The sequence below is a fragment of the Eublepharis macularius genome, chromosome 3 (assembly GCF_028583425.1).
Source record: "Eublepharis macularius isolate TG4126 chromosome 3, MPM_Emac_v1.0, whole genome shotgun sequence".
Taxonomy (NCBI): Eukaryota; Metazoa; Chordata; class Lepidosauria; order Squamata; family Eublepharidae; genus Eublepharis; species Eublepharis macularius.
The window spans coordinates 90682248-90709649 of NC_072792.1; the positions used below are offsets into that span (position 1 = coordinate 90682248).

General features: G+C 47.2%; 2 protein-coding genes across 3 annotated transcripts in view; one reads left to right on the forward strand and one right to left on the reverse strand.

Moving 5' to 3' along the window:
• The window catches only part of RSPH1 (radial spoke head component 1), a 40345-nt gene that overhangs the window by 9977 nt on the left and 2966 nt on the right, over positions 1-27402 (forward strand). The window contains exons 7-9 of one of the 2 annotated variants that reach the window (XM_054973397.1): positions 4517-4688; positions 22398-22526; positions 23418-23458. In XM_054973397.1, the coding sequence (XP_054829372.1) occupies positions 4517-4688; positions 22398-22526; positions 23418-23449 (333 nt within the window). In that variant the 3' untranslated portion in view covers positions 23450-23458. Of the gene's footprint in view, positions 1-4516; positions 4689-22397; positions 22527-23417; positions 23768-27402 lie in introns of those variants that run through there. The other variant, XM_054973396.1, reaches the window with a different exon arrangement.
• Positions 26646-27402, reverse strand: part of UBASH3A (ubiquitin associated and SH3 domain containing A) — a 29023-nt gene continuing 28266 nt past the window's right edge. The window contains exon 14 of the mRNA XM_054973393.1: positions 26646-27242. Coding sequence (XP_054829368.1) covers positions 27105-27242 — 138 coding nt within the window. The 3' untranslated portion in view covers positions 26646-27104. The remainder of the gene's footprint in view (positions 27243-27402) is intronic.

Genomic DNA, 27402 nt, shown 5'->3' on the forward strand with positions numbered 1-27402 from the left:
TTAGGCTTCTATTTAATTCTTCAAAATAAGATTTGTTAATACTTATCAGGATGGTTTGATACAAAAATATTATACGTGGTAGTATATTCATTTTAATAGTTGCAATCCTTCCCAACAATGAAAGTTGTAATCTTTTCTATCTCTCCAGGTCTCCTTTTATTTCTTGTAGTAGCTTCACATAATTGTCTTTCATTAGTGAACTACATTTGGATGTCAAGTGTATCGCAAGATGTTTTACTTTTTTTTCTAATTGAAATCCTGTCATTCTAGTCAATTCTATTTTTTGTTGTGTGGTCATATTTTTCGTTATCATTTTTGTTTTTTGGTAGTTAATCTTCATTCCTGCCATAGATCCATAGTCTTTTATTTGTTTCACCACATAACATTTCTAAAGTGACGCAGATATATTGGATCTGACAGTGTTTAGAGGTCCTGCTTCAATCCAGAAAATATATTTAAGTCTCATACAGGTTTTTCAGTCATAGTATGCACAACTTTTTATTGCTTTTGCTTTTGGTATACTTTAATTTTTTTAAATACAATGATTTCATTATTTTCATTATTGCCCATCGTTATTTTCTCCTCCTCTTCCCATGGGGGGCCAGCAAGACTATGCCCTGGAGTCATTGCTGCATCACACCCAGTCAAACCAGGCAGGGGGAGGGCCCCAGTCAAGAATTTCTCTCCCTTTACCCATCTCACCCAATACTGTGGATGCTCTTTCTGATGCATCTTAGTGCTGTACCTTTGGGAAACCATTTTCTAGGGTTCATCCCTCACCCCACTTACCTCTCCGATGGCAGGGAAGCCCAGCTGGGCAGGGGGGAGGGCACACTGCTACCGCCTCCGCCGCTGTGCCGGCCAGCTGGGAGGCAAGAAGGCCTGGAGCCGGCTCCTTCACCGCCTATGCCGCTGCTGTGCTGGCCGGCAGGGCAATAGGAAGACCGGGAGCCACTGCCTAGGCTGTTGCACCGCTGCCTCTGGGGTCAGCTGGGTGGCGGGAAGGGCCCAGAAGTGCGGCCTCTGCCGGCACAGTGGCCAGTAGGGCAGCAGGAAGGCCAGGAGCCGCTGCCTGGGCCACCGTGCCACCGTCTCTGGGGCCAGCTGGATGTTGGGGAGGGCCCGGAAGTGCGGCATCCACCGGATTGGATCAGCTGTTGGACGGGGTTTCCCTCACCCAGCAGCTGATCCAGGGGTTTAAATGCCCCTTTCCGTGCCGCTTTGCAGCAGCATGGAAAGGAGCATTTAAACTCCTTGACCCGAAGATTCCTGAAGCAATACAAATCACTTTGGGAAGCTTAGATTCGGGGTCTCCGAATCTTTGCAAATCGGGTCTGATTCAGGTATTTTACCCAAATCAGAAACCCGAATCGCACACCCCTAAGGTACACTCAAATGCATCAAGTCCTGGACATTTAAGAGTTCTTCGCTTCTTATTACTAGTGTTATAGTTCCTATATAGTCCTTTTAAGCTTGGGATTTGCTTTCTAGGAAAAGAATGTCACCTTCTACAGCTTTTTCACCTTTTGACAAATTATGCTTTTAAATTATACAGTTCATCTGAGAATAATTTTGTTTCAGAAACAACAAGTTTCATAGTTTTGCACAGTGAATTGCATTTACAGTTGAATTGCATTTTCAGCATGCTAGTTAAATTCAGGGTTTCCTGTAAATGTTTCTCTCTCCTGTAGGATAATAAGGCATACTATAAAGTCTATGTATAGTTTTCAGAAACGCATTTTTAGAAACACATTTTCAGAAAATCTATTTTCAAAATGTATTTTCTGGTATAAATCTCACAGTATTTCATGTATGCACGTTCCATCACTTTGAAAAACTTTCATTCTTATTTCAGTGGAACTTTTTACTTTTGTAAAGCGAAATTTTTAGTTCAGGTTGATTTCTTTTCACAACTTGCTCAGCTGATGCAAACCAAGAACAAGACAAAGGGCAGAAAAGAACTGCCATCTGTTCAGAGTTATGAGAAGCAAACAATCATTGAAGCCTTTATCTTCAGGGATCCTGGAATAACAGAGGTGCTCTCTGGCTTTGAAGTGGAGTGCTGCATGGTTTGCTTGCATGTGACATAAATTAGAAAGGCATTGTGTCAATGAATGATGAACCTCAATAGATCAAGATAGGTAGCTGTGTTTGTCTGTAGCAGTACCCTACTACAATTTTGTTAGTCTTATAGATGCTACTGGACTCTTGCTCTTTTCTAGAACCTCAGTAGCTTATTGATGTTTCTATTTCTGCAAGGTTTGAGTCCAGTAGCACCTTAAAGATCAACAACATTTCCAGGTTATCAGCTTTCCAGAATCAAAGCTCTATTCTCCAAATGTAAGTTGGAATGGAGATCCCTGAACTCTTATATCCAATATAAGAGTTCAGGGGGATCTCCATTTCTACTTCTATCTGACAGAGAGAGCCTTGACTTTTGAAAATTTATACCCTGGAAATCTGGTTGGTCTTTAAGGTGCTATTGGATTTGAAGCTTGCTCTTCTACTGCAGACCAACACAGCTACCACCTGAATTCTGCACTTTTGTTTATAAAAAATGAGCTGTTAGAAGAAAAATTAATGCAAAAGCATATAGTCCCAAGATGCAAGGTGATTTAGTAGAATGAAGGTGAATCTGAGGATCTGGAACTACTGTACTAATTTAGTATATACCTGTCAGTGCCAAAGAAATGTTTCCAAATGTAGAATAAGGAGGCAAAATTCTGGTCCACAGGAGCACAGCAAACAGCATTTGCTTAATATTGCAATAGTTTGTGTGATACAGACACTAATAACCATTATATAACACAGCTGTAACCGTTAGTGTGAGCTAAACATATTGCAAAGAGCAAGAGTCCAGTGGCACCTATAAGAAAAATTATGGTAGGATATGAGTAGGATATGAGCCGATAACGAAGCTCAAGACAATGCATCCACCTGGACTGAATTGAGACATAGGCTTCCTGTCTCATTACCAATGCTAATTTCTTCACACCCACTACATATCCCTCTCTATTCAATCACACCTGCCATTGTCAGTCACCGACTATTATCATTCAGCTTCTGTAATCACTCCACTCTCCAAAATATAGGGACAGATGGAATCACATTCTAGCTGTATCTGAAGAAGTGAGCTGTGGCTCACGAAAGCTACCACAACTTTTGTTAGTCTTATAGATGCTACTGGACACTTGCTCTTCTCTACTGCTACAGACAGACTAACATGTCTACCCATCTTGATCTAAACATACTGAGTTCAATTGGACTTATTTCCAAGTAAATCTGTGTAAGATGGGGTAGCTTGTGATACCATTTATTCCTTACATTTGCACCGACGTACTTTCAATCAACCAAAAAAGGAAAATAGATTTGTTTTGTGTAAAACAGCATCCTCTGAAGAAGGGAGCACTGACACTTGAAGCTCATACCCTGAAAATCTTGTTGGTCTCTAAGGTGGCACTGGCCTCAAATCCTGCTCTTCTACTGGAGAGCAACACAGCTACCCACCTAAAACTTGCTTTCAGTTAGTTTACAGAAGAGTTGTATGCAAGTGAATGAGCCAGTCATTTTGACGTGTAGTGGAATTCTTGTCATACTGAAATTACATTTTTGTCTAAACATAATATTTACTTTTTATTTGCATACCTTATCTTACCCTAATTCTAAAATGTTCAGAAATTCAAACTTGAGTGAGAACTAGCAACATTGAGATTCACTTCCCAAAGTAAGAGAGAGTATTTTGTGCCAGCCAAATGGATAAAGTTTGACAGAGATGTGCCAGGATTAATGAACGAATTCAGAACTGTACAACAATAATTGTGCGTCATGAGAAAACAGGCATTAGGGCATGGAATGTAAGAGTAGCGTGCTGTGTCTGGAACATTGTGACATTAAAATACAAATTTTATTATATTAAAAGATGAGTCAGTGCAGCTGCTCTTTGGGAATGGTTATAGAGTCATGGGCTTATTTCACAATAGTCTTCCTTTTAAAAGCAATCCAACATCTAGATTAAGAAATACATTCATTAAGGATTTTTTTTCTGTACTAAAATGCAATAGTGTTAATGAAGCTATGCCAAGGCAGACAAATGAAGACTTTAATTTTTAAAAAAATTCTGTAGTCCAGTGTAAATTAGTTTTAACTGACACATTCTCTTTAACTTACCCAGCTGGTCCTTAATCTTTTTTTATAGTGAATTGCATTGTGGGTTCAGATCTTGATTCTTTTTTATATAAATGGCTGCAGATACTGCATTTGTGATTAATACTTCTGGAAAAGATGAAAGTCATGATACTTTTCATTGCTCTGTATCACGATTCCATAACATCAGAACTAGTCTGTGTATAAAAACTGTTGTTTTGGCCTAGGCCTGGGTATTTCAGAGGGCTGCAAGGAAGCATGAGGTGTCTGTGACTGTGTGAACTTCTGCTGAGGCAAAAAGTAGTTCTCATATGTAGCCCTGGTCATTTTGTTCCATTCAAAATTTTATGCTGGATATTTATCTGATGTGTAGGAAAAAGGAGAGGAAGAAGAGGAAGAAGAGTCTTTGATACCAGTTGTTCCAAAGTGGAAAGCAATAAAAATCACTACCCTAACACTGTGGGCACCTGATGAACCACCTCCTGCAGAAACAGCCCCTGTAGCAGCTGGAGAGGCTCTTATACCTGAAGAGCTAGAGTCTTCAGGTTTGTACTTTGCCGCAGAAGCAATCCTTCAAGCACTGTTGTATTCCTTTCAATGAGTCTCAAGTATGAAGTAGGCAAGGTTTTGCAATGTGTTACCATACCAAGAATGCATAATGCCAGGCATGTATTAGTTATTCTTTGTTGTTTGACCCCCTTTACCAATATCTAATATTCAGAGTTATGCTGACTTTGTTCATAGAGGTTCCATTTAGTTATTTTTGTAGAGAATCTAATTCCATCATAAAACCACACTTTTTATTTTTATATATATATATATATATATCGACTGACGCATCAATGCCCAGCCCAAACCCCTGGACCTAGAAACATGAAATTTGGGGAGAACATTCCTTTTGTGATGTAAAGACTCACTAAAAAAGGAATTTTAAGAAATTCACCTCCTAAGGGGGTAAAAAGGGATAAAATGTGTTTTCCCATAGGGATACAGCTTCCCTGTGTGGCTGGCAGGTGGTTGCCTGCTCCCCCCCCCCAACTGCCAACTTGGCCACTCTTCCTTGATTGGGCTAGCTTTCAAGGTCATTTGCATATGTAGCCTGATTGGGGCCCAGCCCAACATTTTAAATAGTATGCAGTTGCTAAGAGAATCATGGAATGTGTCTTCAGGTAAAATGCACCTCCCAGTCTTCCCCTAAAAGTTCATTAGGGTTGCCAATCTCCCTGTGGTGTAGGGTTGCCAGCCTCCAGGTGGTAGCTGGAGATCTCCTGGAATTACAACTGATCTCCATGTGACAGAGATCAGTTCCCCTGGAGAAAATGGCTGCTTTGGAGAGTGGACTCAAAGGTATTATACCATTCTGAGGCCCCTCCCCTCCCCAAACCCCACTCTATCCAAACTCAACCCCCGAAATCTCTAGGAGTTTCCCAACTTGGACCAGGAAACCCTACTGTGAGGCCTGCCTGCTTGCACCCCCGTCTCTCTGATGGGTCAGCTGTAGATTCTGTGTTCTGAGGTAAAAATCAGGTCAAAGAAACTGCAGACAGTTGAAGAAAGACAGTACAAGACTCCTGAATAGGGATTTTATATAAAAGTCAGTATGGCAACTGAGTTTTTAAATGTTCATGGGGAGGTGGTGTATGACCTAGGGGCCATTTCAATGCAAACCTCTCACATGAACCTGCCAAAGTGCCCACCACACTACCCCTCCCTCAGTTTAACTCCACCTCACACCTCTCATAGCCATCACTTCTTACTGCTCCCAAGAAGCCTCCTGGCAGACGTCGTGCAAGATAAACTGATGCTAAAAGGAGGAAGCAACTTAGAGATGCAGCAAAGAAGCACATCATACTCATGTGGTGCACCGAGCAGCAGTGGCCAAGTACCAGCAAGATCACCCCGAGGTGCACAGAGTGGCAGAGTAGAGAGGCGCTCACTTCCATGGAAGGTCAAGGCTCACTCAGGCATGGCCTATGATCCTTCGCTGCCTTCAAGTTGCCTTTTAACCTCATCCATGCAGAAACATCCCTGTTTAGCATCTCAAAACAAAGCAACATGGCCCAAGTGCTGCAGAACTGTAAGCTCATTGTTTGGGATGAGAGCACCATGGTGCACAAGGGGTGTTTTGAGGCACTGAGCGTAACCCTAAAAGATGTCAGGGGCAACGAGAGAGTGATGGGGGGAGTCACAGTGCTGCTGGCTGGAGAATTCTGGCAGACTCTGCCAGTAGTCCCAAGAAGAACTTGAGCTGAAGAGGTTTCCATGTGTGTCAAGGCATCATATCTGTGGCCCCTCATCAGGAAACTTTCATTAAGAAAGAATATGAGGGTCCACTTGAGACACCAAGTGTCTGCTGGGGAATTCTCTGAACTCCTACTAAAAATAGAGGATGGAGAGTATCCTGAGTCCAAGGGAAAGGTGACCATCCCTGCAGGCCTGGGCACAGTAGTGACAACCCCAGCAGACCTAACAGCCACAATATATCCTGATATTGCCACTATCACAGAGAAGTCCATGGACTGGCTGTGCAAATGTGCCATTCTGACCCCCAAGAATGACAAGGCTGCCATCATTAATGAATCACAACTCCCTCGAAGGGGCAGAAATGGAGTACAGATCTGTGGACTCAGTGGTGCAAATGGATGATGCGGTCCACTAACCTGTGGAGTTCCTCAGCATGCTCAGCCCTCTTCGCTTCCCAGCCCACAAGCTTCTCCTCAAAGTGGGGGCTCCAGTGATGCTGCTCTGGAATCTCAACCCACCCAAACTCTGCAATGGCACCAGACTGCGAGTGAAAGCCCTCCACAGGAATGTCATCAAGGCCACATTGTTCACTGGTAGTGCTCGGGGGGAGTTGGTGTCCATACCATGCATACCACTCATACCATCAGAGAACCTCTTTGAGTTCAAGAGACTGCAGTTCCTCAAGGTCTGCTTTGCTATGATGATCATCAAGCCCCAGGGTCAGACACTGAAGGTGACAGGAATTGATTTGAGGGAGGACTGCTTCTCACATTGGCCGTTCTGTGTGGCCTGCTGCAGAGTGAGTTCACACAGCAGCCTGGTGATCCTAGCATCTGAGGGGAAAACCACCAATGTGGTCTACAAAGAGGTCCTTCAGTAGAAAAACTCCCAGGTTGTATGTATTTTTTACTTTATTTATTGCACTACAATCTTTTCCTTTTAAAATCTCTTCAATAAATGTTACATTTCACTTAATCAGTTTTCAGCATCAGTGTGCACCTTTGTGAAGCTCAGGTACTATGCTATTATACTACAAAACCAACTCACACCCCCCCCCCAAACCAAAAAATGTTACATACCCATAAGCATTATAACTGGATTTAAAGTAGCTAAATACCGTAGCAAAGCACGGAGATCAAGCTAGTGTGTATATATATACACACACACAATAAATAACAGTTAAAATCATAATAAAATCAATACATATCACTCTGGGTAGGCACAACAGATCTAATTAGACAGTGGAGCAGAACAAAACAGGCAAGGGACCAGTAGGATAGTTCACCAGCTCCTCAACCACTCTCATGGGTCTGGTGCTACATCTCTGTTTTACAAGCCCGGAAGAACTGTAATAAGTCCCACAGGGCCCAGTCTCAACTGGGAGAGCATTCCACTAGGCCAGAGCCAGAACCAAAAAGGCCTCTGGCCCTGGTTGAGGCCAAGCGATCATTCTTGGGGCCAGGGACCACCAGCAGATGTTGATCTGCAGAGCGTAACACCCTCCAGAGAACATACAGGGAAAGATATGCAGGTCCCAGGCCATTAAGGGCCTTAAAGGTTAACACCAACCCTTTGAACTTAACCCAGAATTCAACTGGGAGACAGTGCAACTGGTTCAGTACAGGTTGAATATGTGTCCTAAATGGGGTTCCTGTGAGGACACACATCTCCACATTCTGAATCAGTTGCAGTTTCCGGGTCAGTTTCAGGGGTAGCCCTGTGTAGAGTGAGTTACAGTAGACTAATCTGGAGGTGATCATTGTGTGGATCACTGTAGCTAGATTATGGGTGGAGAGGTAGGGAGCAAGTTGCCTGACCTGCTGAAAATAGAAAAATGCAGATTTGGCAGCCGAGAAGACCTGGGCTTCCATTGACAAGGAGGCATCTAGAAACAAACCCAGGCTCCTCACCGTTGTTGCAAGCATCAAAGGTACCCTGTCTAAGGCTGGGAGCCAGATTCCTGAGCTCCACAACCTCCGACCCAGATACAGGACTCCTGTCTTCACAGGGTTCAACTTCAGCTGACTCTGCTTCATCGACACAGTCACAGCATCCAAAGCCCTGGCCAAAACATCAGGGATGGCATCTGGGCAGCTGTCCATCAACAGATACAACTGGGTGTTATCAGCATATTGATGACATCCCAATCCGAAACTTCTGGCTAAGCAAGGAGGCACAGATCGATATTAATTAGCATTGGGAAGAGAATCACCCCTTGAGGAATACCACTTACCAGTGGGTACCTTGGCTACATCTGTTCCCCAAGCGTCATCCTCTGTCCCTGACCATGGAGAAAAGAGACCAACCATTGCAAGACAGCCTCACATCAGTGAGGTGGTGGGTCAGAAGGTCATAATCAACCATGTCAATTGCTGCCATCAGATCCAATAACACCAGCAGCACTGACCCGCCTCGATCCAGATTGTCTGTGAGGGCAACTAGCACCATCCCTGTCCTGTGGCCAGGGCGGAAACCGGACTGAAATGGATCCAGGACCGAGAAATAATTCAGGAATACCTGCAGCTGCTCTGCCACCGTTTGTTCAATCACCTTACCCAGGAATGGGAGATCTGATATTGGGCAGTAACTAGATGGATCGGTGGGGTCCAAAGATGACTTCTTCAGAAGGGGCCTTACTACGTCTCTTTCAGTGCTCCAGGGAACATGCCCGAGCTCAAAGATAAATTAATGATCTACCAATGGGACCGGAAGTTTGTCACTGTTGGATTTAACCAGCCATGACGGACAAGGGTCCAAGGGGCAAGTGATAGGCCTCACAGCAGCGAGGGTCCTGTCAACCTCACCCTGGGAGAGGCAGCTGAAGGGATCTAAAACTGAACCTGAAGATGGCCGTGGGGCCTCAAGTTCAGGTATTCTATCAACGATGACTGGCAAGTCCTGGTGGAGGGACAAGATTTTACCCACATAAAAACTCTCAAAGGCCTCACAGCTAAGTCCCAAATCATCAATTTGCCTTTCTCCCTGTGATAGGGAGTCTAAAGATTGAATTATTCTAAATAATTGAGCTGGGCAGGAGCTTGCAGATGCAATGGAAGTGGCATAAAACTCCTTTTTGGTTGCTTTCACTGCCATCTCATAGGCTTTCATAACGTCCTATAAGATGTTATTGCCCCTTCGTCATGAGTATACCACATTCGCTATAGCCATCTCAGCTCCTATTTCATCTCTCATAGCTCCTCAGTATACCACGGGGCTAGTCTGGTGCGGGGGCAGAGAGGGCAATGGGGAGCGACTTCATCTATGGCTTCAGATAGATGGGCATGGCAGTCCTCTACCAGCACCTCCAACAAGCCATGAGGAGCCATTGGACCCCCAGAGCATTCCAGAACCTGAGCAGATCCATGAGTCTCTGTAAGCTAGCATAAATCAGCTTGTCGCCTATGGGGGGGGGTCGTTGGTGCACCCAAACGGGTTTTCAGGACAAAGTGGTCTAGCTATTTTTATTTATTTATTTATTTCAAATTTGTATTCCGCCCTCCCCGCAAGCGGGCTCAGGACGGATACCAACATATTAAAAATATAATTAAAATACAATTAAAAATTCATATTCATTAAAACAACATATTTAAAACAAGATGGTGGACAGCCTTCACAGGGAGGGTTTTATACACCCCCCTTTCCCCCCCACCCAGGCCAGCAGAGGCCCAGCCTCAGCCATATGCCTGGCGGAACAACTCTGTCTTGCAGGCCCGTCGAAAAGATAGTAAGTCCTGCTGGGCCCTGATTTCAGCAGAGAGAGTGTTCCACCAGGTGGGAGCCAGGACCGAGAAGGCCCTGGCTCTAGTCAAGGCTAGGCGGGCCTCCTTGGGGCCAGGGACCACCAACAGCTGTTTGTCCCCTGATTGGAGTGTCCTCTGGGGAATATATGGGGAGAGACGGTCCCGTAGATACACTGGTCCCAGTCCGCACAGGGCCTTATAGGTCAATACCAGAACCTTGAATCTGATCCGGTACTCCACTGGCAACCAATGCAGCTTGCGTAAGAATGGTGTTATATGCGCCCTATTTGGCACTCTTGTAATAACACCCGCTGCTGCATTTTGTACCAGCTGTAATCTCCAGGTCAGGCTCAAAGGCAGCTCCGCGTAGAGCGAGTTACAGCAATCTAGCCTAGAGATGACCGTTGCTTGGATCACTGTAGTTAAGTCATGGGTTGACAGGTAAGGGACAAGTTGCCTGGTCTGCCGTAGATGGAAGAAAGAGGACCTGACAACCGCTGTGACCTGTGCCTCCATTTTCAGGGAGGCATCCAAGATCACCCCTAGGCTCTTAACTAGAGATGGGCACGGACCGGCATTTGCCTACGGACCGCCGGTTCGGGGTTCGTGGGCTTCCATGGACCACGGTCCACAAACTTTTAATGGACCAGGCCTGGTTCGAGAACCAGTTCGAGAACCGGTTCGAGTCAGAAAAGGCCTTGGTTTTCCCACAGATTTTCACTTCAGTCGACTTCCCCCCCCCACAAAGGTTCTCATGTAACACTCCTCGATTATCACATTTCCAAAGATACAAACAACAACTTCCCTTCCCCTATTCTGACTGACCCTTACCCACCCTTGGGGGAAGGAGAGAGACTTGTGCTCCTGTCCAGGAGAGGTGGCTGCCCACAAAACCCACCTACATGGGGCTGCATCCCCGGCGGCGGGGAGACCAACTCTCCATGATGGGAAATGAATGGATGTGCTTGAGTGAAAGCCAACTCTGCAACAAGATCATGTAGCAATTCAAAGGCCCCTTGCTGGAATGGAAGGCACAGGAGGGATGGAAAGGATTGCTTCCACACCTTGAGGGAAGGAAACTTCATCTTCGTTCTTCTGTGCCTCCACACATGGGTACTGCGCACGCGCAGGCCAGCCGCCGGAAGATTCTTCACCGCTTTCCTAGCTCCGAAGGGGCCGTTTGCCGCGCGCCTCAGCGACCGTTTCCCGCCCAAATGGTCACATGCTCCTCCAGCAGCCAACGGCCCCTTCCCCCAGTTCTCTTCTTGCCGCCGCTTGAGGAGAACGTTCGCTTGTAGCTCCGTGCTTGTTTGTGTCTTTGGATTGCTTTTTTCGTGACTTGACTTGGATTCTGGATTTGACTTCTCTTCTGCTTAGTGATTTGGACGGACTGATCTTGGTAGAGTATTTGACCCGGACTGTGTTTGACTTCGCGTTTTGGTTTGCCCCTCGGAATGGCTTCTATAGCCCTGTTTAAGCACTGTGCCCAGTGCCGTGCTAAAATGGCCCAAACGGATGGGCATAGCCTTTGCCTGCTTTGCCTGGGGGAGGAACATGTAGTCCCCACTTGCAAGGTCTGCCAGGGGTTCACGCATAAAGCCAGGCAGGAGCGGTCCGCCCGCCTCAAGGCTTCACTGTGGCAGCGGGTCTTGGACGCCCCTGGGCCCTCCGAGGCGGAGAAACCGGGGGCCGCGGAGAAGGCTGGCCGAACCCCCACCCATGCCGGGGGCCGGTCTCGAGCGGGCTCTGTGGCCTCTTCCAAATCGGTGGCTACATCCCGCCCGGCAGGCAAGCCGGCGTCGAGGGCAAGCTCGGTGGCGAGGTCGTCGAAGTCTCCGCATAAGTCGGCGTCGGTGAGGTCGGAACCGGGGAGGTCGGCTCCGAGGTCGGAACCGAGCGAGTTGGATCTGATAAGGTCAGCCCCGGCGTCGATCGAAGGGCCTGCGACAGTCCCGGGACCGGAGGCTGCGCGGAAGGCGTCGATCAAGAGGGCATCGGTTCCAAAAGCTTCCTCCGAGTCGGTTCCGAAGAAGAAGGCTAAGAAGTCCAAGCATCGTTCTCGGTCCCCTCGGCGCCGGTCTACAGAAGAGGTGGTCCTGGTGTCTCCACCTACGCCATCACCTCACCTGGACTCCCCTGACCGTCCCCTCCTTGAGGAAGAGGTGCCGGATCCGGGGGCCTATGTGGTCCTGTCGAGTGGACGGCGTTCGCCAACACCGGAATCGAGCCCGGCTCCGCGTCGTCGGATCCGAGAGGCGACTAGGGATCCGTCGCCTGCACAGTCTGCCCGTAGCCAGCGGTGTTGGTCTGAGGGGAGTGTCGGATCCGAGCGGGTCGGATCCGAGCGGTCCGTGGCTGCGCGTCACCAGCAGGCTTCAGGTCTACCGGAGGCCTATCGGTGCCTGTGGAAAGGGGCTCCACCTGGCTTCAGGTCATCGGATCCGGGGCCGTCGTCGTCTGGCCGTCGTGAGTGGTTGCCTCCACCCTTCCCAGAAGGGGAAGTGTCAGCACCGGCGTCTGATGAGGATGATGAGGATGCGGGGTCCGGCTACCGCTCTGAGTCGCTCTCCGAGCCATCCCCGGACGACAATGTTGGCCCTTCCACCAGCTCTCCCTTCGAGGACCTGCGGATTTATGCAGACCAAATGGCCCGCATGTCCAAGGCCTTGGAGATTGACGTGTCTTCTGTGGTCCCGAGGACGAAGGACAAGTTGTTGTGCAGAATCTATGGGGAGAATCCGGCTACAGTAGGTTTTCCTATGTTGGAGGGCTTGGAGGAGATCATCGACAAGTTCTGGAAGTCACCATCTGACCTGCCTGCCACGTCCAAACGCATCGAACAGATGTATAAGATTAAACAGGGGACGTGGCAGTCTCTCATCAAGCACCCTCCGCTGTCATCCCTGATAGCTGAGGAGATTCAGCACAAGAGGTCGGGGTCCTCCTCCGTCCCGCCGGATAAGGAGGGAAAGAAGATGGATGCACTGGGTAGGCGTCAGTATTTGGTTGCTGCTTTAGCCCTCCGGATAGCCAACTATCAAACGATCATGGCGGGCTATCAGCTCTACCTCTGGGAGAAGCTGGAGAACTATGTCACTGACCTCCCGGCTGACAAGAAGGCGGTGGTGTCGTTGCTGCAGACGGAGGCAGTACGATTGTCAAAGCAACAGATGAATGCCGGGAGTCATGCGGCTGACACGGCTGCTCGGGGTATGGCGTCAGCGGTGCTTCTGAGGAGGCACTCATGGTTGCGGTCGACTGCCCTCCCGCAGGAGGTGAAGGCCAAGATCGAACGTCTGCCCTTCGAGGGTGACTCCCTCTTCTCTACCACCACCGACGAGGTGCTTAAAAAGAAGAAGGAGGACCGACAGACGGCACGCTCCCTGGGGGTCACCCCGGCGGACAGGTCCACGTTCAAGCCTCGGTACTCGTCGAGGTATAACCCCTACCAGTACCGCAGCAGATATCAACCCCGTCCATACTATCAGCAGTACCCTCCCTTGCAGCGCCAGTACACCCCAGCGCAACACCAGGGCAGGAGGCGTAGGCCGTTTAAGCCCCGCTCGTCTCAACCTCCGCCCCAGCAAAAAGATCTGCAAGGGGCTGGAAGGCAGTTCTGAAGGCCCGGCCCTGCGGCAGCCCTGAACTTTTCGGACAGACTCAGACCTCTCTTGTCTGAATGGGAGTCAATAACATCTGACTCATGGGTCTTATTGTTGATAAGGGGTACGGGCTGGAATTCACTGAACTGCCGATGTGTACTTCACCACTAAGGGCGGTGAATAATACCTTAGTTGAGCTGGAGGATGAGATTAGGTCCCTCTTGGCTAAGGGTGCTGTGGAAGAGGTGGCCTTTGTGGAGTCTGAGAAGGGTTTCTTTTCCCGGTTCTTCCTGGTCCCTAAGAAGGATGGGGGTCTACATCCCATTTTGGATCTTAGGGGCCTAAATGCCTTTTTAAGGGTGACCAAGTTTAAGATGATCACACTGCCTGCTGTAATTGCCCTTTTGAAGAGGGGGGATTGGTTCGCTGTCCTGGATTTAAAGGACGCTTATTTCCACGTGGGGATCTTGGAGGAGCACAGGAGATTTCTGTGCTTCGTTTACAAGCAGCGGGTATTCCGTTACAAGGTTCTCCCCTTTGGCCTTTCCACAGCCCCGCGTGTGTTTACCAAGTGCGTGGCCCCTGTGGTTTCCTTTCTTCGAGAGCAGGGATGTACCATCTACCCCTATCTCGATGATTGGCTTATAATGGCGGGCTCGGAGGTTAAGCTGCTGCAAGATGTGGCATTGGTGCTAGACACTTGCGAACGCTTAGGCCTCCTGGTGAACTTTGAAAAATCTAAGCTGACACCTAGCCGTATTGTGCCTTATATTGGGGCAGTGTTCGACTCATTGGAGGCCAAGGCTTTATTGCCTCCAGAGCGGGCACGTTCCTTGAAGGGCCTGGTGTCCTTGTTTAAACGAAACCGTTTTCAACCAGTCCGCATGATTCAATGCTTGCTGGGGCATATGGCTGCTGCCACCCCGGTGGTCCCTTTTGCGAGGCTGCGGATGCGCCCGCTCCAGAATTGGTTTGTAAGGAGATACAATGCCTTACAGCATCCTCCGACTGCTAAGTTCTCTGTCCCTAGGACCATTATATCCTCTCTTGACTGGTGGTTGTCGGATGTTAATTTGTTTAAAGGGACCCCATTTGGTTTCCATCATCCTGAGTTCTCGGTGACCACGGATGCCTCTCTACAAGGGTGGGGGGCTTTCTGTGGGGAGCTATGTGTTCAGGATGTGTGGTCTGAGAGAGAAAGGGGTCTCCATATTAACGTGCTTGAACTGAGGGCTGTTCGTTTTGCACTTATGTCATTCACAGCGATCTTGCAGAACCATCAGGTGCTGGTGCAGACGGACAACACTACTGCCATGTATTACCTGAACCAGCAGGGCGGCACGGTGTCCATGACCCTCTGCAGGGAGGCCACGCTCATTTGGGAATGGGCGATCAGGAATGGGGTGACGCTTCGCGCCATTCATGTGGCTGGGTCGGACAATGTACAGGCGGACACCCTCAGCAGGGTGCACATGCTGAATCACGAGTGGGGGCTCAACACAAAGTACGTTGGGCCGATCTTTCGGAAATGGGGTCGCCCGAGCATAGACGTGTTTCCGACATCGGCGAACACCAAGGCCGAGATCTTTTGTTCTCGGGCAGGGAGCGATCCCCTCTCTATTGGGGATGCCTTCCAATTTACTTGGGCCCGGGGACTACATTACATGTTTCCGCCTTTCCCTCTCATACCCAGAGTGCTATGCAAGGTGGAAAGGGAAAACACGGACTGCATCTTAGTGGCTCCGTTCTGGCCACGGCAGCTCTGGTTCCCGAAGCTGCTGGAGATGTCCGGCCGTGCTTACGTGGCCCTTCTGCCCCGGCGGGATCTCCTCCTGCACGGGAAGCTCTTCCACCACGAGCCCAGGAAACTACACCTGACCGCTTGGCGGATTTGACCCCGTCCCTAGGCTTCTCTGAGCCAGTCGAGAGGGTCCTATTGAACGCTAGGAAACCCTCCACCCGGCGTACCTACGAGTCGAAGTGGAGTAGGTTTGAGGCTTGGGCCGCCTCTAGGAAGGTAGAGCCTCTGTGCAGCCCCTTAGGAATGGTCCTGGACTATCTTTGTGAACTGAAGGACCGGGGCCTTAGTGTGGCGTCTCTGAAGGTGCACCTTGCGGCCATCTCTGCGTTCCACGACCGGGTGGATGGCTGCACGGTTTTCTCTCACCTTCGGTCCCGCCAGTTTTTGAAGGGGATGCTTAATCTTTACCCGCCTGTGTCACCCCCTGTGCCCCAGTGGTCTCTCTCCCTGGTCCTGGCTAGACTGATGTTGCCCCCCTTTGAGCCTCTGGCTACGTGCCCTCTGGACTTGCTCTCCTACAAGGTGGCATTCCTCGTGGCTATCACTTCTGCCAGACGGGTCAGCGAACTGGCTGCTCTTAGGGCGGACCCCCCGTTCCTTCGCTTTCATGCGAATAAGGTGGTCTTGCGACCGTGTCTTTCGTTCCTGCCCAAGGTGGTGTCAACCTTCCACCTTTCACAGGAGATTTCTCTGCCTGTGTTTTTTCCCTGAAGCTTCTACTAAAGGGGAAAAGGCCCTCCACAGTTTGGATCTGTGGAGGGCACTGGCTTTTTATTTGGAAAGGACAAGGGTATTCAGGAACAGTCCCTACCTTTTTGTGTGTTTTGGGGCAAAGGATAAGGGCCGCAGGGCGTCTGCTCAGACGGTGTCCCGTTGGATTGTGACAGCCATTGTAAGGGCCTACGCCACGGCTAAGGTGGACTGTCCATTGGGTGTCAGGGCTCACTCCACACGGTCCCAGGCGGCATCTTCGGCACTGCTCAGGGGTGTACCTTTAGCTAATATTTGCAGGGCTGCAACTTGGTCGTCCGCTGATACCTTTGTACGACATTACGCTGTTGATGTAAATGCCAATGAGGATGTGGCTGTAGCTAGGGCCGTCCTCCACTCCTTGTTTCCCTAGGGGTATGCTATTAATCTGCTCCAATGGGGAAGGCGGAGTCTCTGTATGTAGTGTATATTATATATATGTATAGGTATATGTACTTGTTAGATGTTGTGGGGTTGGTATGTTTCCACATGTATATGTGTGTATATATTGTTGCTCTTTTTTCCTGCTGTATAATAAAATTGAGTTGGATTTCACCCCACCTTCCTTATTGTGTGAAGCTTGGTACTCTCCCATGTGTGGAGGCACAGAAGAACGAAGATGAAGACAGGGTTAACATACCTGTAACTTATGTTCATCGAGTTCTTCTGTGCCGACACACAACCCTCCCTCCTGCCCCGCTGTGAACTCCAACGCAGATTGCTGTACTTTTGGGCTATAGTTCTAGTTGCTTAGTCGGAGTTATGGCTCTGTGTGTTGGATGAGCGGCGGCAAGGGAGAACTGGGGGAAGGGGCCGTTTGCCGCTGGAGGAGCATGTGACCGTTTGGGCGGGAAACGGTCGCTGAGGTGCGCGGCAAACGGACCCTTCGGAGCTAGGAAAGCGGTGAAGAATCTTCCGGCGGCTGGCCTGCGTGTGCGCAGTACCCATGTGTGTCGGCACAGAAAAACTCGATGAACATAAGTTACAGGTATGTTAACCCTGTCTTATGCTACCCTGTTCAGAGGGAGCCTCTTTGGGCAGTGGACAACGAGTCCCACCTTAGTGACGTGGTGTGTCAGCTTGCTTGCTATCAAGCAAGCTGACCTGGGCCACTGTCCTACTTCTCACTAGGCTTTGGGGATTGACCCTCAGAGGGGCCCTTGCGCTCGCAAGAGCAGGACGGTGCCGACGAAACCCACTTCACCGAACATGATGCAGTTCATCAAGGAAGCTCATCATGTGCCTTAGACTGTTTTGTCAGCATACAAATCATATCAAGAAAAAGAGGAGGTACTTAGAAGGTGCCAGGGACAGGGCTTGTCATCGGGAGGAGGATAATATATGTTTGTAAAGCTCAGTCATCATGTGCCTTACACTGTTTCATCAATATACAAATACAAATCCACTATTTAGGGAGTGAAAAAGGCTTAAAAAGAAGTGAAGCAGATAGAGCCCCCCAAAACTTGCTGCCAGTGGTTTTAGGGTGGGCGTTTCACAGAGGCCAGTAGCAGTCTTCCCCCTGCACCTCAAAAGCCAGGCTGGAAATATCCCCCCAAGTCACCCACTATTTAGGGAGTGAAAAAGGCTTAGAAAGAAGTGAAGCAGACAGAGCCCCCCAAAACCTGCTGCCGGTCATCAGAGAGTGGGTGTTTCACAGAGCCTAATAGCACTCTCCCTCCGCTTGCATCTCATCAGCAGCCAAGAAAGAACATGGGGGAAAGAAGGCAAGAACTCAGGCAGACAACGCCCAAAGCTGCCTTGCACCCACTGTGGGTCTGTGAGTGGGTGGCGTCAGAGCACAATAGAACCCACCAGCAACCCAGAAAAAAGGAAGAGATTTTTTTGGGGGGGGAGGGGGGATTAAGCCCGAGAAGAACCCAAGGACTCAAAAAACGCAGAAAGAAAACAGAGTAACCCGATAGTGCGGTAAAAAGATTTTTTTTAAAGTGCTCTCAAGAAAGCTAGAATAGAAAGGAGGAGAAAAAAATTAAACAGGAATGGAGAAAAGAGTAAGCTCTCTTGCAATTGAAGCCCCAAAGCCCCAAGGCACAAGTCGCGCTCTCACAAAAAAAAAAATCCCTTCCTCACAGCAAGCAGTTGCTAAGCTAACTCGCGTCCCCACACCAGCAAAATGGAGCGGAGCTTCGCGCGCTGTGTCTTTTATGCAGAAAGGCTGGTGATCTCTGTTTGGCTGACAGAGCTGCCAATCAAGGTTTCCTGGGTTAAGATTGGTGTGTTCCAAACGGGGAAGGTGGCTCCACACCACAGGTGTGCTCCACAGGTGGCTGCCGAAGAAATTGTTTGAGCGGGAATCCTGGCATGACGTGCCAACGGACACACGGACAGAAAGCCCCAATGTTCGGCGGTTTCGTGAGAAAAACACGCCCACGGCCCACGTGTTCGCGAAGGACGAACTGGGTAAGTTCGTGACAAAATTAGGTCCGTTATGCGGACCGTGCCCATCTCTACTCTTATCCCTTGGAACTGGCACTAATGGTGCCCCATCGAGGGCCGGGAGCCGGAGTCCCGAACCTAATCCCCCATGGCTCAAGTACAGGACCTCCGTATTCGTCAGGTTCAGTTTCAGCCGACTCTGCTTCAACCAACCAGTCATGGCTGCAAAAGCATGTTCCAGGTCATCTGGGGCTGAGCCGGGCCGTCCGTCCATCATCAGATACAACTGGGTGTCATCTGCATATTGATGACACCCAAGTCCGAAACTTCGCACCAACTGGGCAAGGGGGCGCATATAGATGTTAAACAATAAAGGGGAGAGTATTGCTCCCTGCAGGACCCTGCACACCAAAGGGTGGCGGGATGACAATTTCTCCCCAAGCGCCACCCTCTGTCCCCAACCATGGAGACATAGCACTGCTTCAGTTACCTCTAGGTCCAAATGAATCCCCATCCCAAAGATCAAGTCTAGTGTGTGGGCTGCCTGATGTGTGGGAGCTGCCACAAATTGGGAGAGCCCTAGTGCTGCCATAGAATACATTAGGTCCACAGCCTGTGAGGAGGCAGCATCATCAGCATGGGCATTGAAGTAACCTAAAACTAATAGCTTGGTATACTCTAAGGCCCAGCCAGCCACCTCCAGCAGGCTCAACAGGGTAGCTGCTGGTGCCGGTACACCAGGCAGATAGCCAAGCTCTCCACAGCACCCCACACCAGGCCTATACAATCGATGGCAGTGATCTTGTGGTGATTGGCCTGAAGGAGAAAGAATCCTGAAGGGGTATCACCACCCCTCCCCCCCCAGCCACCGACCCAGGACTGATGAAGGACCGAGAAGCCCGGTTGAGGGGGGGGGTTAGCTCATTCAAGGTGACTGTTTTGCCCTCCCCCACCCAAGTCTCGGTCATGCATACCAGGTCCACCTTACTCTCTGCAAAATAGTCCTGCAGCATATGGGTCTTATTATTAAAGGGCCTGGCATTACACATCAGTGTCAGGGAGGGGTATGAAATCCTAGCCCCACTACCAGCATATATCGGGATGGGACAAAGGTTAGAAGGGCATCAAGCTGACCTGTATCTCCATGTCCTTCCCTTATAACACTTTGTCCCACCACCATACCTTCCTCGTCCCTGGATTACTGGGATCCCCAACTCTACACTGGTCTCCTACCAAAATCTACTCTACTCATTACCAGATGAAGCAGCCTTCCTGATAAGTAGCAACACAGGAAGGGCCAGCAGGCAGTCCCCGGCAGCAGCTCCTTTCAGGCCAGAGCAGTCAGGGGATGGGGCTGAGCAGATGGAGAAACTTAGTCCTTGATGGAACAGCCTCCCTAGTAGCAGAGCACAGGCAGCTCATAGCAATAATACAAGAGAAAATTAAATCTCCAAGATAAAATTTAAAAATAGAATACAATAAAAGTTTCTGGACATTTTCAAAGAAGGAACTAAGATACAAATTCATCATCTTAATATCTCCCCAGATTGTTATCTGGTAGCTGGCCATCCTGCCCTACGGATGTGTTTTAATGCTTGGGTGATGTGACTGATGTTTTAATTTAATTTATGTAATTTGTTTTTATTGTATTTATTACCACCTGTGATCTGCTCTGAGCCTGCTTGCAGGGAGAGCGGAATGTAAATTGATTAAAATAAAATAAATAACAAAACTCAAATAATAAAAATCTGATAATAAAAGCACAATACAATCCAAATGCCAATGACCCAGAATAGAGTAATTACGAGTCAACTATGCTTAATTATGACTAATCAAAATCAGAGTCCAAGAGAGTATATTCAGAGATATATCAGGGTACTGATGGTGGATAAATGAAACAATTAAACTATGAATGCATTTTTTAAAAGCTGGAGGAGGGGAATAAATTCTCAGACCATGGGAGAGCTTTTTAAAAGGTATTTGTCGTACTTGATAAAACTCCAAGGCAAAAGGCACACTAAGGACACGCCAAAAGACCGCTGCTGCAATCCAAAGCTTTATTCACAAGTGCCGAGGGTCAAATCAAGAAGACGGGAGTGCCCACACTCTCCGGCTGCTCTCAGTGGGAGATTGGCAACGGGGTTGCCTGGCTAAATTGTCCCGTTTCACAAGGCTCACAGCTTCATCAAAAGCCACAAATAAATTCTTAGTGTAAAGCGTCAAGAGACAAGAGAGGAAATTCTGTTCAACTAAAACTAAGAAGAAACTTGATTCTTGTCTAGCAGGTTATTTTTCAGTAAAAGAAATACGCTTTACACTAAGAATTTATTTGTGGCTTTTGATGAAGCTGTGAGCCTTGTGAAACGGGACAATTTAGCCAGGCAAACCCGTTGCCAATCTCCCACCGGGAGCAGCCGAAGAGTGTGGGCGCTCCCTTGTCTTCTTGATTTGACCCTCGGCACTTGTGAATAAAGGTTTGGATTGCAGCAGCGGTCTTTCGGCGTGTCCTTAGTGTGCCTTTTGCCTTGGAGTTTGGGACCGTTCCCCCTATCCTTTTGCCTTGATAAAACTCATACAGGAAACTTATAATGCTGCCCCAAACAGAGTTATATCCTTTGAAACCATTACAAGATTGGATTTGTGGAAAATTTTTAAATCAAAAATCCACCTTTATCAGCCACCAGAAGATCCATTCAAGATCATCTCAAGATCATCAAAACTTATTGAACTGAAGGACAGAAACTGTACAGTACAGGAGAGAAACTGTGCAGGAGAGAAACGGTACAGAAGAGAAACTGTACAGATGTCCAGATTGTTGAAAAACAGTCATGCAGACTTCATATCTCATTACATACAACAGACCACATACAAGAGAAAAGCTACATAGATTTTGAACTTGTAAGAGAAGAGTTTATAATCATACAAGTAAAAAATATGTAATAGAATATGGAAAAGCAAAGTGATAAAATCCACAGGGAACATAAACCATACACATACTTATCCTGTAGAGAAAATGTCAGTGGTAGATTTTTTTAAAAAAGTTCTAACCAGCCATATTGGCCTATGTGAAATCTAAAAACAAAAAATTCATGTAAGACCTTTTATTAGGACCAATCAAAATGACACAAATGAATGTTTTGTGTCATTTCAGTTCATCCCAGGAAGAAGTATTACATGGATTTTGTTTTTTGTAATGGTAGATCTAGCCTCATTGCATATAAAATCAAAAAGAGTCCAGTAGCACCTTTAAGACTAACCAATTTTATTTTAGCATAAGCTTTCGAGAATCAAGTTCTCTTCTTCAGATGCCTGATACAGGCATCTGAAGAAGAGAACTTGATTCTCGAAAGCTTATGCTAAAATAAAATTGGTTAGTCTTAAAGGTGCTACTGGACTCTTTTTGATTTTGCTACCACAGACTAACACGGCTAACTTCTCTGCATCATTGCATATAAGAGAGCCTATTCTGTTGAGATTGTGGGGAAGCCTTCAGCTAGAAATCTTACTTATACTCAAGAACCCAACCGGAAAAGTTGTAAGCACTATATGGGACAAGCTTCAATCTGAGATTCAATCTGTGTTTATTGCTACATATTAGAATAACTAAAAAGAGGAACTGTTGGAAATTCCTGATTTGAGGGAGAGACCTGCATCCAAAGTTATAATATTCCTAAAACAGCTTGTATTGTTGCTCTTCCTGAAGTTTCCTTTTCCCCATTTCAGTGGGTGAGACTGTTTTGGAAACTCCCGCTGATGTACCTGCAGAGGCAGCTGAGTCCAGTGAAATTACACCGCCTCCTAAAGAGGTTGAGGAAGAGGAGGAGGGGGCTAAAGACGACCAAGGAGATCAAGGTGAGAGAGAAAGGGAATGTGTAAACAAGGTGGTCCCTTTAATAGATGACCAATAGGCTCCATTGTTACCAGAAATATGATGTAGCCTATGGCTGCAAATATCACCCATTTACAAGCCTTTCAGAGATCAGTCTACATAATCTGCTGACCTAATTTCTCCTCCAAACACAAAAGTCACCACCACTGAATGCTGTGCTGTGTAGTTCATGGTCACTCTTTCCTCTTATGTACCTATTTATACGGCTGTTGTGAGGAGTGGGGCCTCTGCAATGAAGAAGGTACTTCAGCAGTTGCTTTAACTGTCCAGGCTTCCTCATTTCTTCTGGGCTGCTTGTTTCATGCTTCAGGAGGCAGCCACATTGCTGCTTGAGGAAAAAGGCAAAAGTTTGCCTCATGACTTGCCCCCCTATTTTTCTGCAGTCTTCATTTCCTCCCATCAATGACCACTGCTGTCCAAGATGCCACCTCCTCTCTCCTTTTCTCTCATCTTGGGAAGAGTCTCAGAAATGGCACTAGTATCCAACAATGGCTGGTGTTGTTTTTCAAAGACAATGCCATTTTATTCAAGATAATGCCATTCTAGTGATCTAACCAACTTCCTGATGCCGCCTTGCAGACTTTTCCAAGGGCAGGAGAAGAGGCAAACGGAGGTGAGCAGGAGCAGGTTAGATTGTAGTAGATGTAGATTTGCTCTCTTAAACTATTCATGTTCACTCCTACCCTTGACTTTTGGAATATCTCTCCAGATTATACCTGCAGTGATCTGCATTCTCTTGTTTCCAAAGGTCTGCTTTTTGTTTAGATTTCCACAGTCCCATTTCCCCCATATTTTTAAATTCTCTGCTTGCACATTGCTAGACTTTTTTTCCATTTCATTTTTTTCCTCCACAGCTGCTGCTGGTGCAGAAGAAGAGGAAGCATAGGACTCCAGAGTAAGGGAAGATCGAAAATGGTGGCATACACAGACATGGTGCCTGATCTAGTCTGGGCTCAGCAATTTTGTCCCATTTATTTCAACGGTGAGATTTAAGCATGTGCTTAACTCTTCTGCTGAAATCGCTAGGACTGAAAAGTGCTCAGCTATGACAGGATTGTATCTGTGTGTTTTAAATCAGTTTACTATATCAGAATGCTATTCTTTTAAAATTCCAATATCTGTTAAACTGTTTTGAATAATGTTTTTATGGATGCTTGGCTTGAGTTTGAATGTTTCTGAATTAAAGATTTCTGGGTTTCTTTTATCTGTGGTGCACAATGTAATGAAATCTAGCTAAACATACAACGTTTTCAGATATTTGAGTGTTTTTTGCTATGCTTTTATTGGTAATAGAAATAGCCTCCATTGGCTGAAATATGTATTTGACTAAACTTAACTCTACCACTTTCTGTCCTATATTAACAGCGCTCATGTTTGCAGTCAGGAAAGATTTTATCCAATGATCCATCAGTGAAATGTCCTGGTGGATGCATATCTTTGTTATGTTCCCTCCCTCTCTCCCCCCAGCAGTCCTTTCTGACCCCAGGAAAGTGTATTCACTGGAGTCATGGAACCCTTGTGAATGATAGACATGCACTCAGGAGGCTGTGCTGAGGAGGGACTGAAATTGTTCCTCTTCCTTCATCTGTGTATTTCAAGAATCCCAGATAGACTGCACATCTCCACAGCATACACCTATAGTATCTTCCAGCTACAGCACATCAAATCTGGTTTTCAGATTTGTTAGGTAGTTTTACTTTTACTCTTTTCCACTAGATGTCACTCCAGATTGTTGTCTCATAAAAACTAGGTACTAGTTCACAAACCACTATCTGTTGGGCTTGGTTATTCCAAAGCCAAGAGAATTGTGTCTCAGGACTGGACTACACCAGCCTTCATTTTCATCTACTATTTTGTGCATCCTGTAGCTCCTGTTAAATTGGCCCAAACCCTACTTTCTGTCAAACTGTAACTCTCGACAGGCTGATCTGATGTTCAAGAGACATAGAGATTTCAAGAGTATCCCTTGAAATGAATATAATTATAGAAGCTCATAGAAGATGAGTGCATTTGTGGGAAAGAGTGTTCTTCCAGGGTAAAGTGCAGCTATTATAGGCAGCCTTGGCCTGATTTCCTAGGCAAGAGGAATCTGTGCTTTATCCAAAATAGACTACTATAATGTGCTCTATGGAAGATGGGCTGCCTTTGAAAATAATTTGGAAATTGCTGCTAATTGTTAGTAAGAGCAAGATGCCAAGAGTTTGTATCTCTGTTTGGTATCATCCACATTGGTTGCCAGTTATTTTCCAGGACAGAATCATAGTTCTAGGGCTATTCCACATGGGTTCTCTCCCTGAGTTCAATGCTTTGGGGAAGCTGGATTTTTTTTCCTATTTCCCCACTGCATCGTAGTGCATTTGTATACCCCAAGGTTTCTCCAGTCTGCTTTGATCTGAAGCTTTGGGAAAGATCTCTGTAAAGCCTCGATGGCTGCTGTATGAGTAAATTTGGATTTTCTGGTCCACATGGCAGGCATTTTCTCTGATCCTGTCCCCTGCAGCAGCCATTTCTTTCCCTGCCATCTTTTAATTTTTTTAATCAGCAGTAGAATATTGTTTTATCAATATAACTGTTGTAGCAGTTTCTCGGAATTCTTAGTTTTCATTTTTAAAAAGTCTCTAGCCCCTTCCTTTTTGGAGATATGAGGCGAAAGGCTTATCTTCACAAGGGAAGGGGCTAGAGACTTAGCTTTTTTAAAAAAATGGAAGTTAGGAATTCAGAGAACCTGCAACACCTATAGTTACAATAGTATATCAATATAACTATATTTTAATATCATTTTTTAAAAAAAATGCAAAAGCCTTGGTGGCTGAAGGGAGGGTGATTGGGGCAGACTAACTGTGGGAAAACCTGCCATGTGGAAGCCACGTTGCTGCTATACTTTATCTGCAGCTGTATTAGCAACAAGGAAACTACAAAATCATGTCCCTATGTGGAGGACACCCTAGTCTTGATTTTTAAAGCTCAAAATGGCCTAATCCAAGTGATTCCCCAAACCAAGTGTTTCTTTATCCTGAACAGAAAGATGGCACCAGGGGTTGGGAGAAGATGAAATTTCCTTTGTGTATGTAAAAAACCTGAGTGAGTGAGTGAGCGAGCGAGCGAGTGAAAGACACAGGGAGAATGTATGGGAGGATTATCTGATAACATGTGGTTTCATCACATGACTGCTATCTCCGGAAATCACCAGCAGATAATTAACTGAAATATTAAATTAATATTATCAACAGTGCACAGTTATAGCAACAGCAAAACAATTCTTCTGTTTCTCAAATTGCGCTGACGGTCATTTAATGATTTACAGTGCCAACCTAAGCAGATTTATTTTCTAAGCCTTTTGACTTCAGTGAGAAGAGTGTAACTGTGCTTAGGATGGCAATGTTAATGAATCAAAGGAAAGTGATGCAAGCAGCAGTAGGGCTGTGCACGGGCAGGGAGATTCGATATTCAGCAAGCCGCTTCAGATTCGGGTTCCGGAGATCGCTTTGGTATGCTCCATGAAGATTTGGAGCATACCGAAGCAAGGGGGTAAACTCCCCACCACCACCCACCACCCTCCCTGGGGCAACCCCTCCACCCCCACCCCCCTGGGGAGACCCCTCCACCCCCACCCAACCCTGGGGAGACCCTTCCAACCCCCACCCACTTACCTGGCGGCAGGAGGGTTATGAGCTGGGCAGCGGGCTGCCGCTGCCGTGGCAGCAACAGTGGAAGCACAAGGCTGCGCGGCCATGAGCCAGCCGGCTCCTCTGCTGCTGCGCCGCCACCCGAGTGTGCGGGGTGGTGGGGAAGGCCGGAACTTCCTCCTCCAGCCCTTCCTGCCCCTCAAATGGCCATGGTGTGCCAGCGCCGTGGCGGCCTTTTGAGGGGCAGGAAGGGCTGGAGGAGAAGGCTCCAGCCTTCCCCACCACCCCGCAGGCTCGAATGGTGGCGCGGCGGTGGCGTGGCGGCAGAGGAGCCAGCCCGGAGCCACCGCAAGGTAGGTGGGGGGAGGTGGGGTTTTTTATGTTTAAAGGGCCCTGCCGCTGCTTGTAAGCAGCAGCGGGGCCCTTTAAACAAGCCCCAAAGCTTTCCGATGCATTTCCGAATGCTTCACAAAGCTTTGCTTCGGTATTTTGAAATGGGGCTAGCATGCTGGCCCTGCTTCGGGAATACTGAAGCTAACCGAATTGGGTCCGCTTCGGGTATCTTTACCTGAAGCGAAACCCGAATAGCACAGCCCTAAGCAGCAGTAGTCTATACCAATGCCATTCATCTTTACTAGGGTAGAAATGCAATCACAAGAGAAATGGTTAGCTTTTTTTTTTACTTGGTTGCATACCTGGCTGCATTGCTTTCCTTGTTCTGGATGACAAATATCAGAAAACGTTTTACTTAGGCTTGAAATATAGGTGCTATAGAGTGTCAGTGTAAAAGCCAATTCCTAAGTTCTGCATATCTGTTTTGTCCAAGAAACAGAATTCAGGGCAGAACTGTGGGCTGACTGTGAGATATTGCTGATTTGGGGGGTGGGCGGGGAGTTGTCCAGGATTAAATATAGTTCAATTGTCCTGAAGGATATTTCTCCAGTTAAATGCATCATTTGATCCATGGGTAAGCATATTCACTGGTGGGTTAACCATTTGCCATTTTTTCTCCTCTTTAAATTCTTCACAGAAGCACATGCCCAGGGATGGTATCTATTAAAGGAAAGAATATTTCAAGGAGGTTTAGTTAGTGCAAACAAGAAAGCCACTTTATATAACATGACACCATGATATAAATAAATAACTTTCATTACCCAAGAGAGTTTAGTGACAAATCATTTGACATTATTTTAAGGAATTAATAAAGGATTAT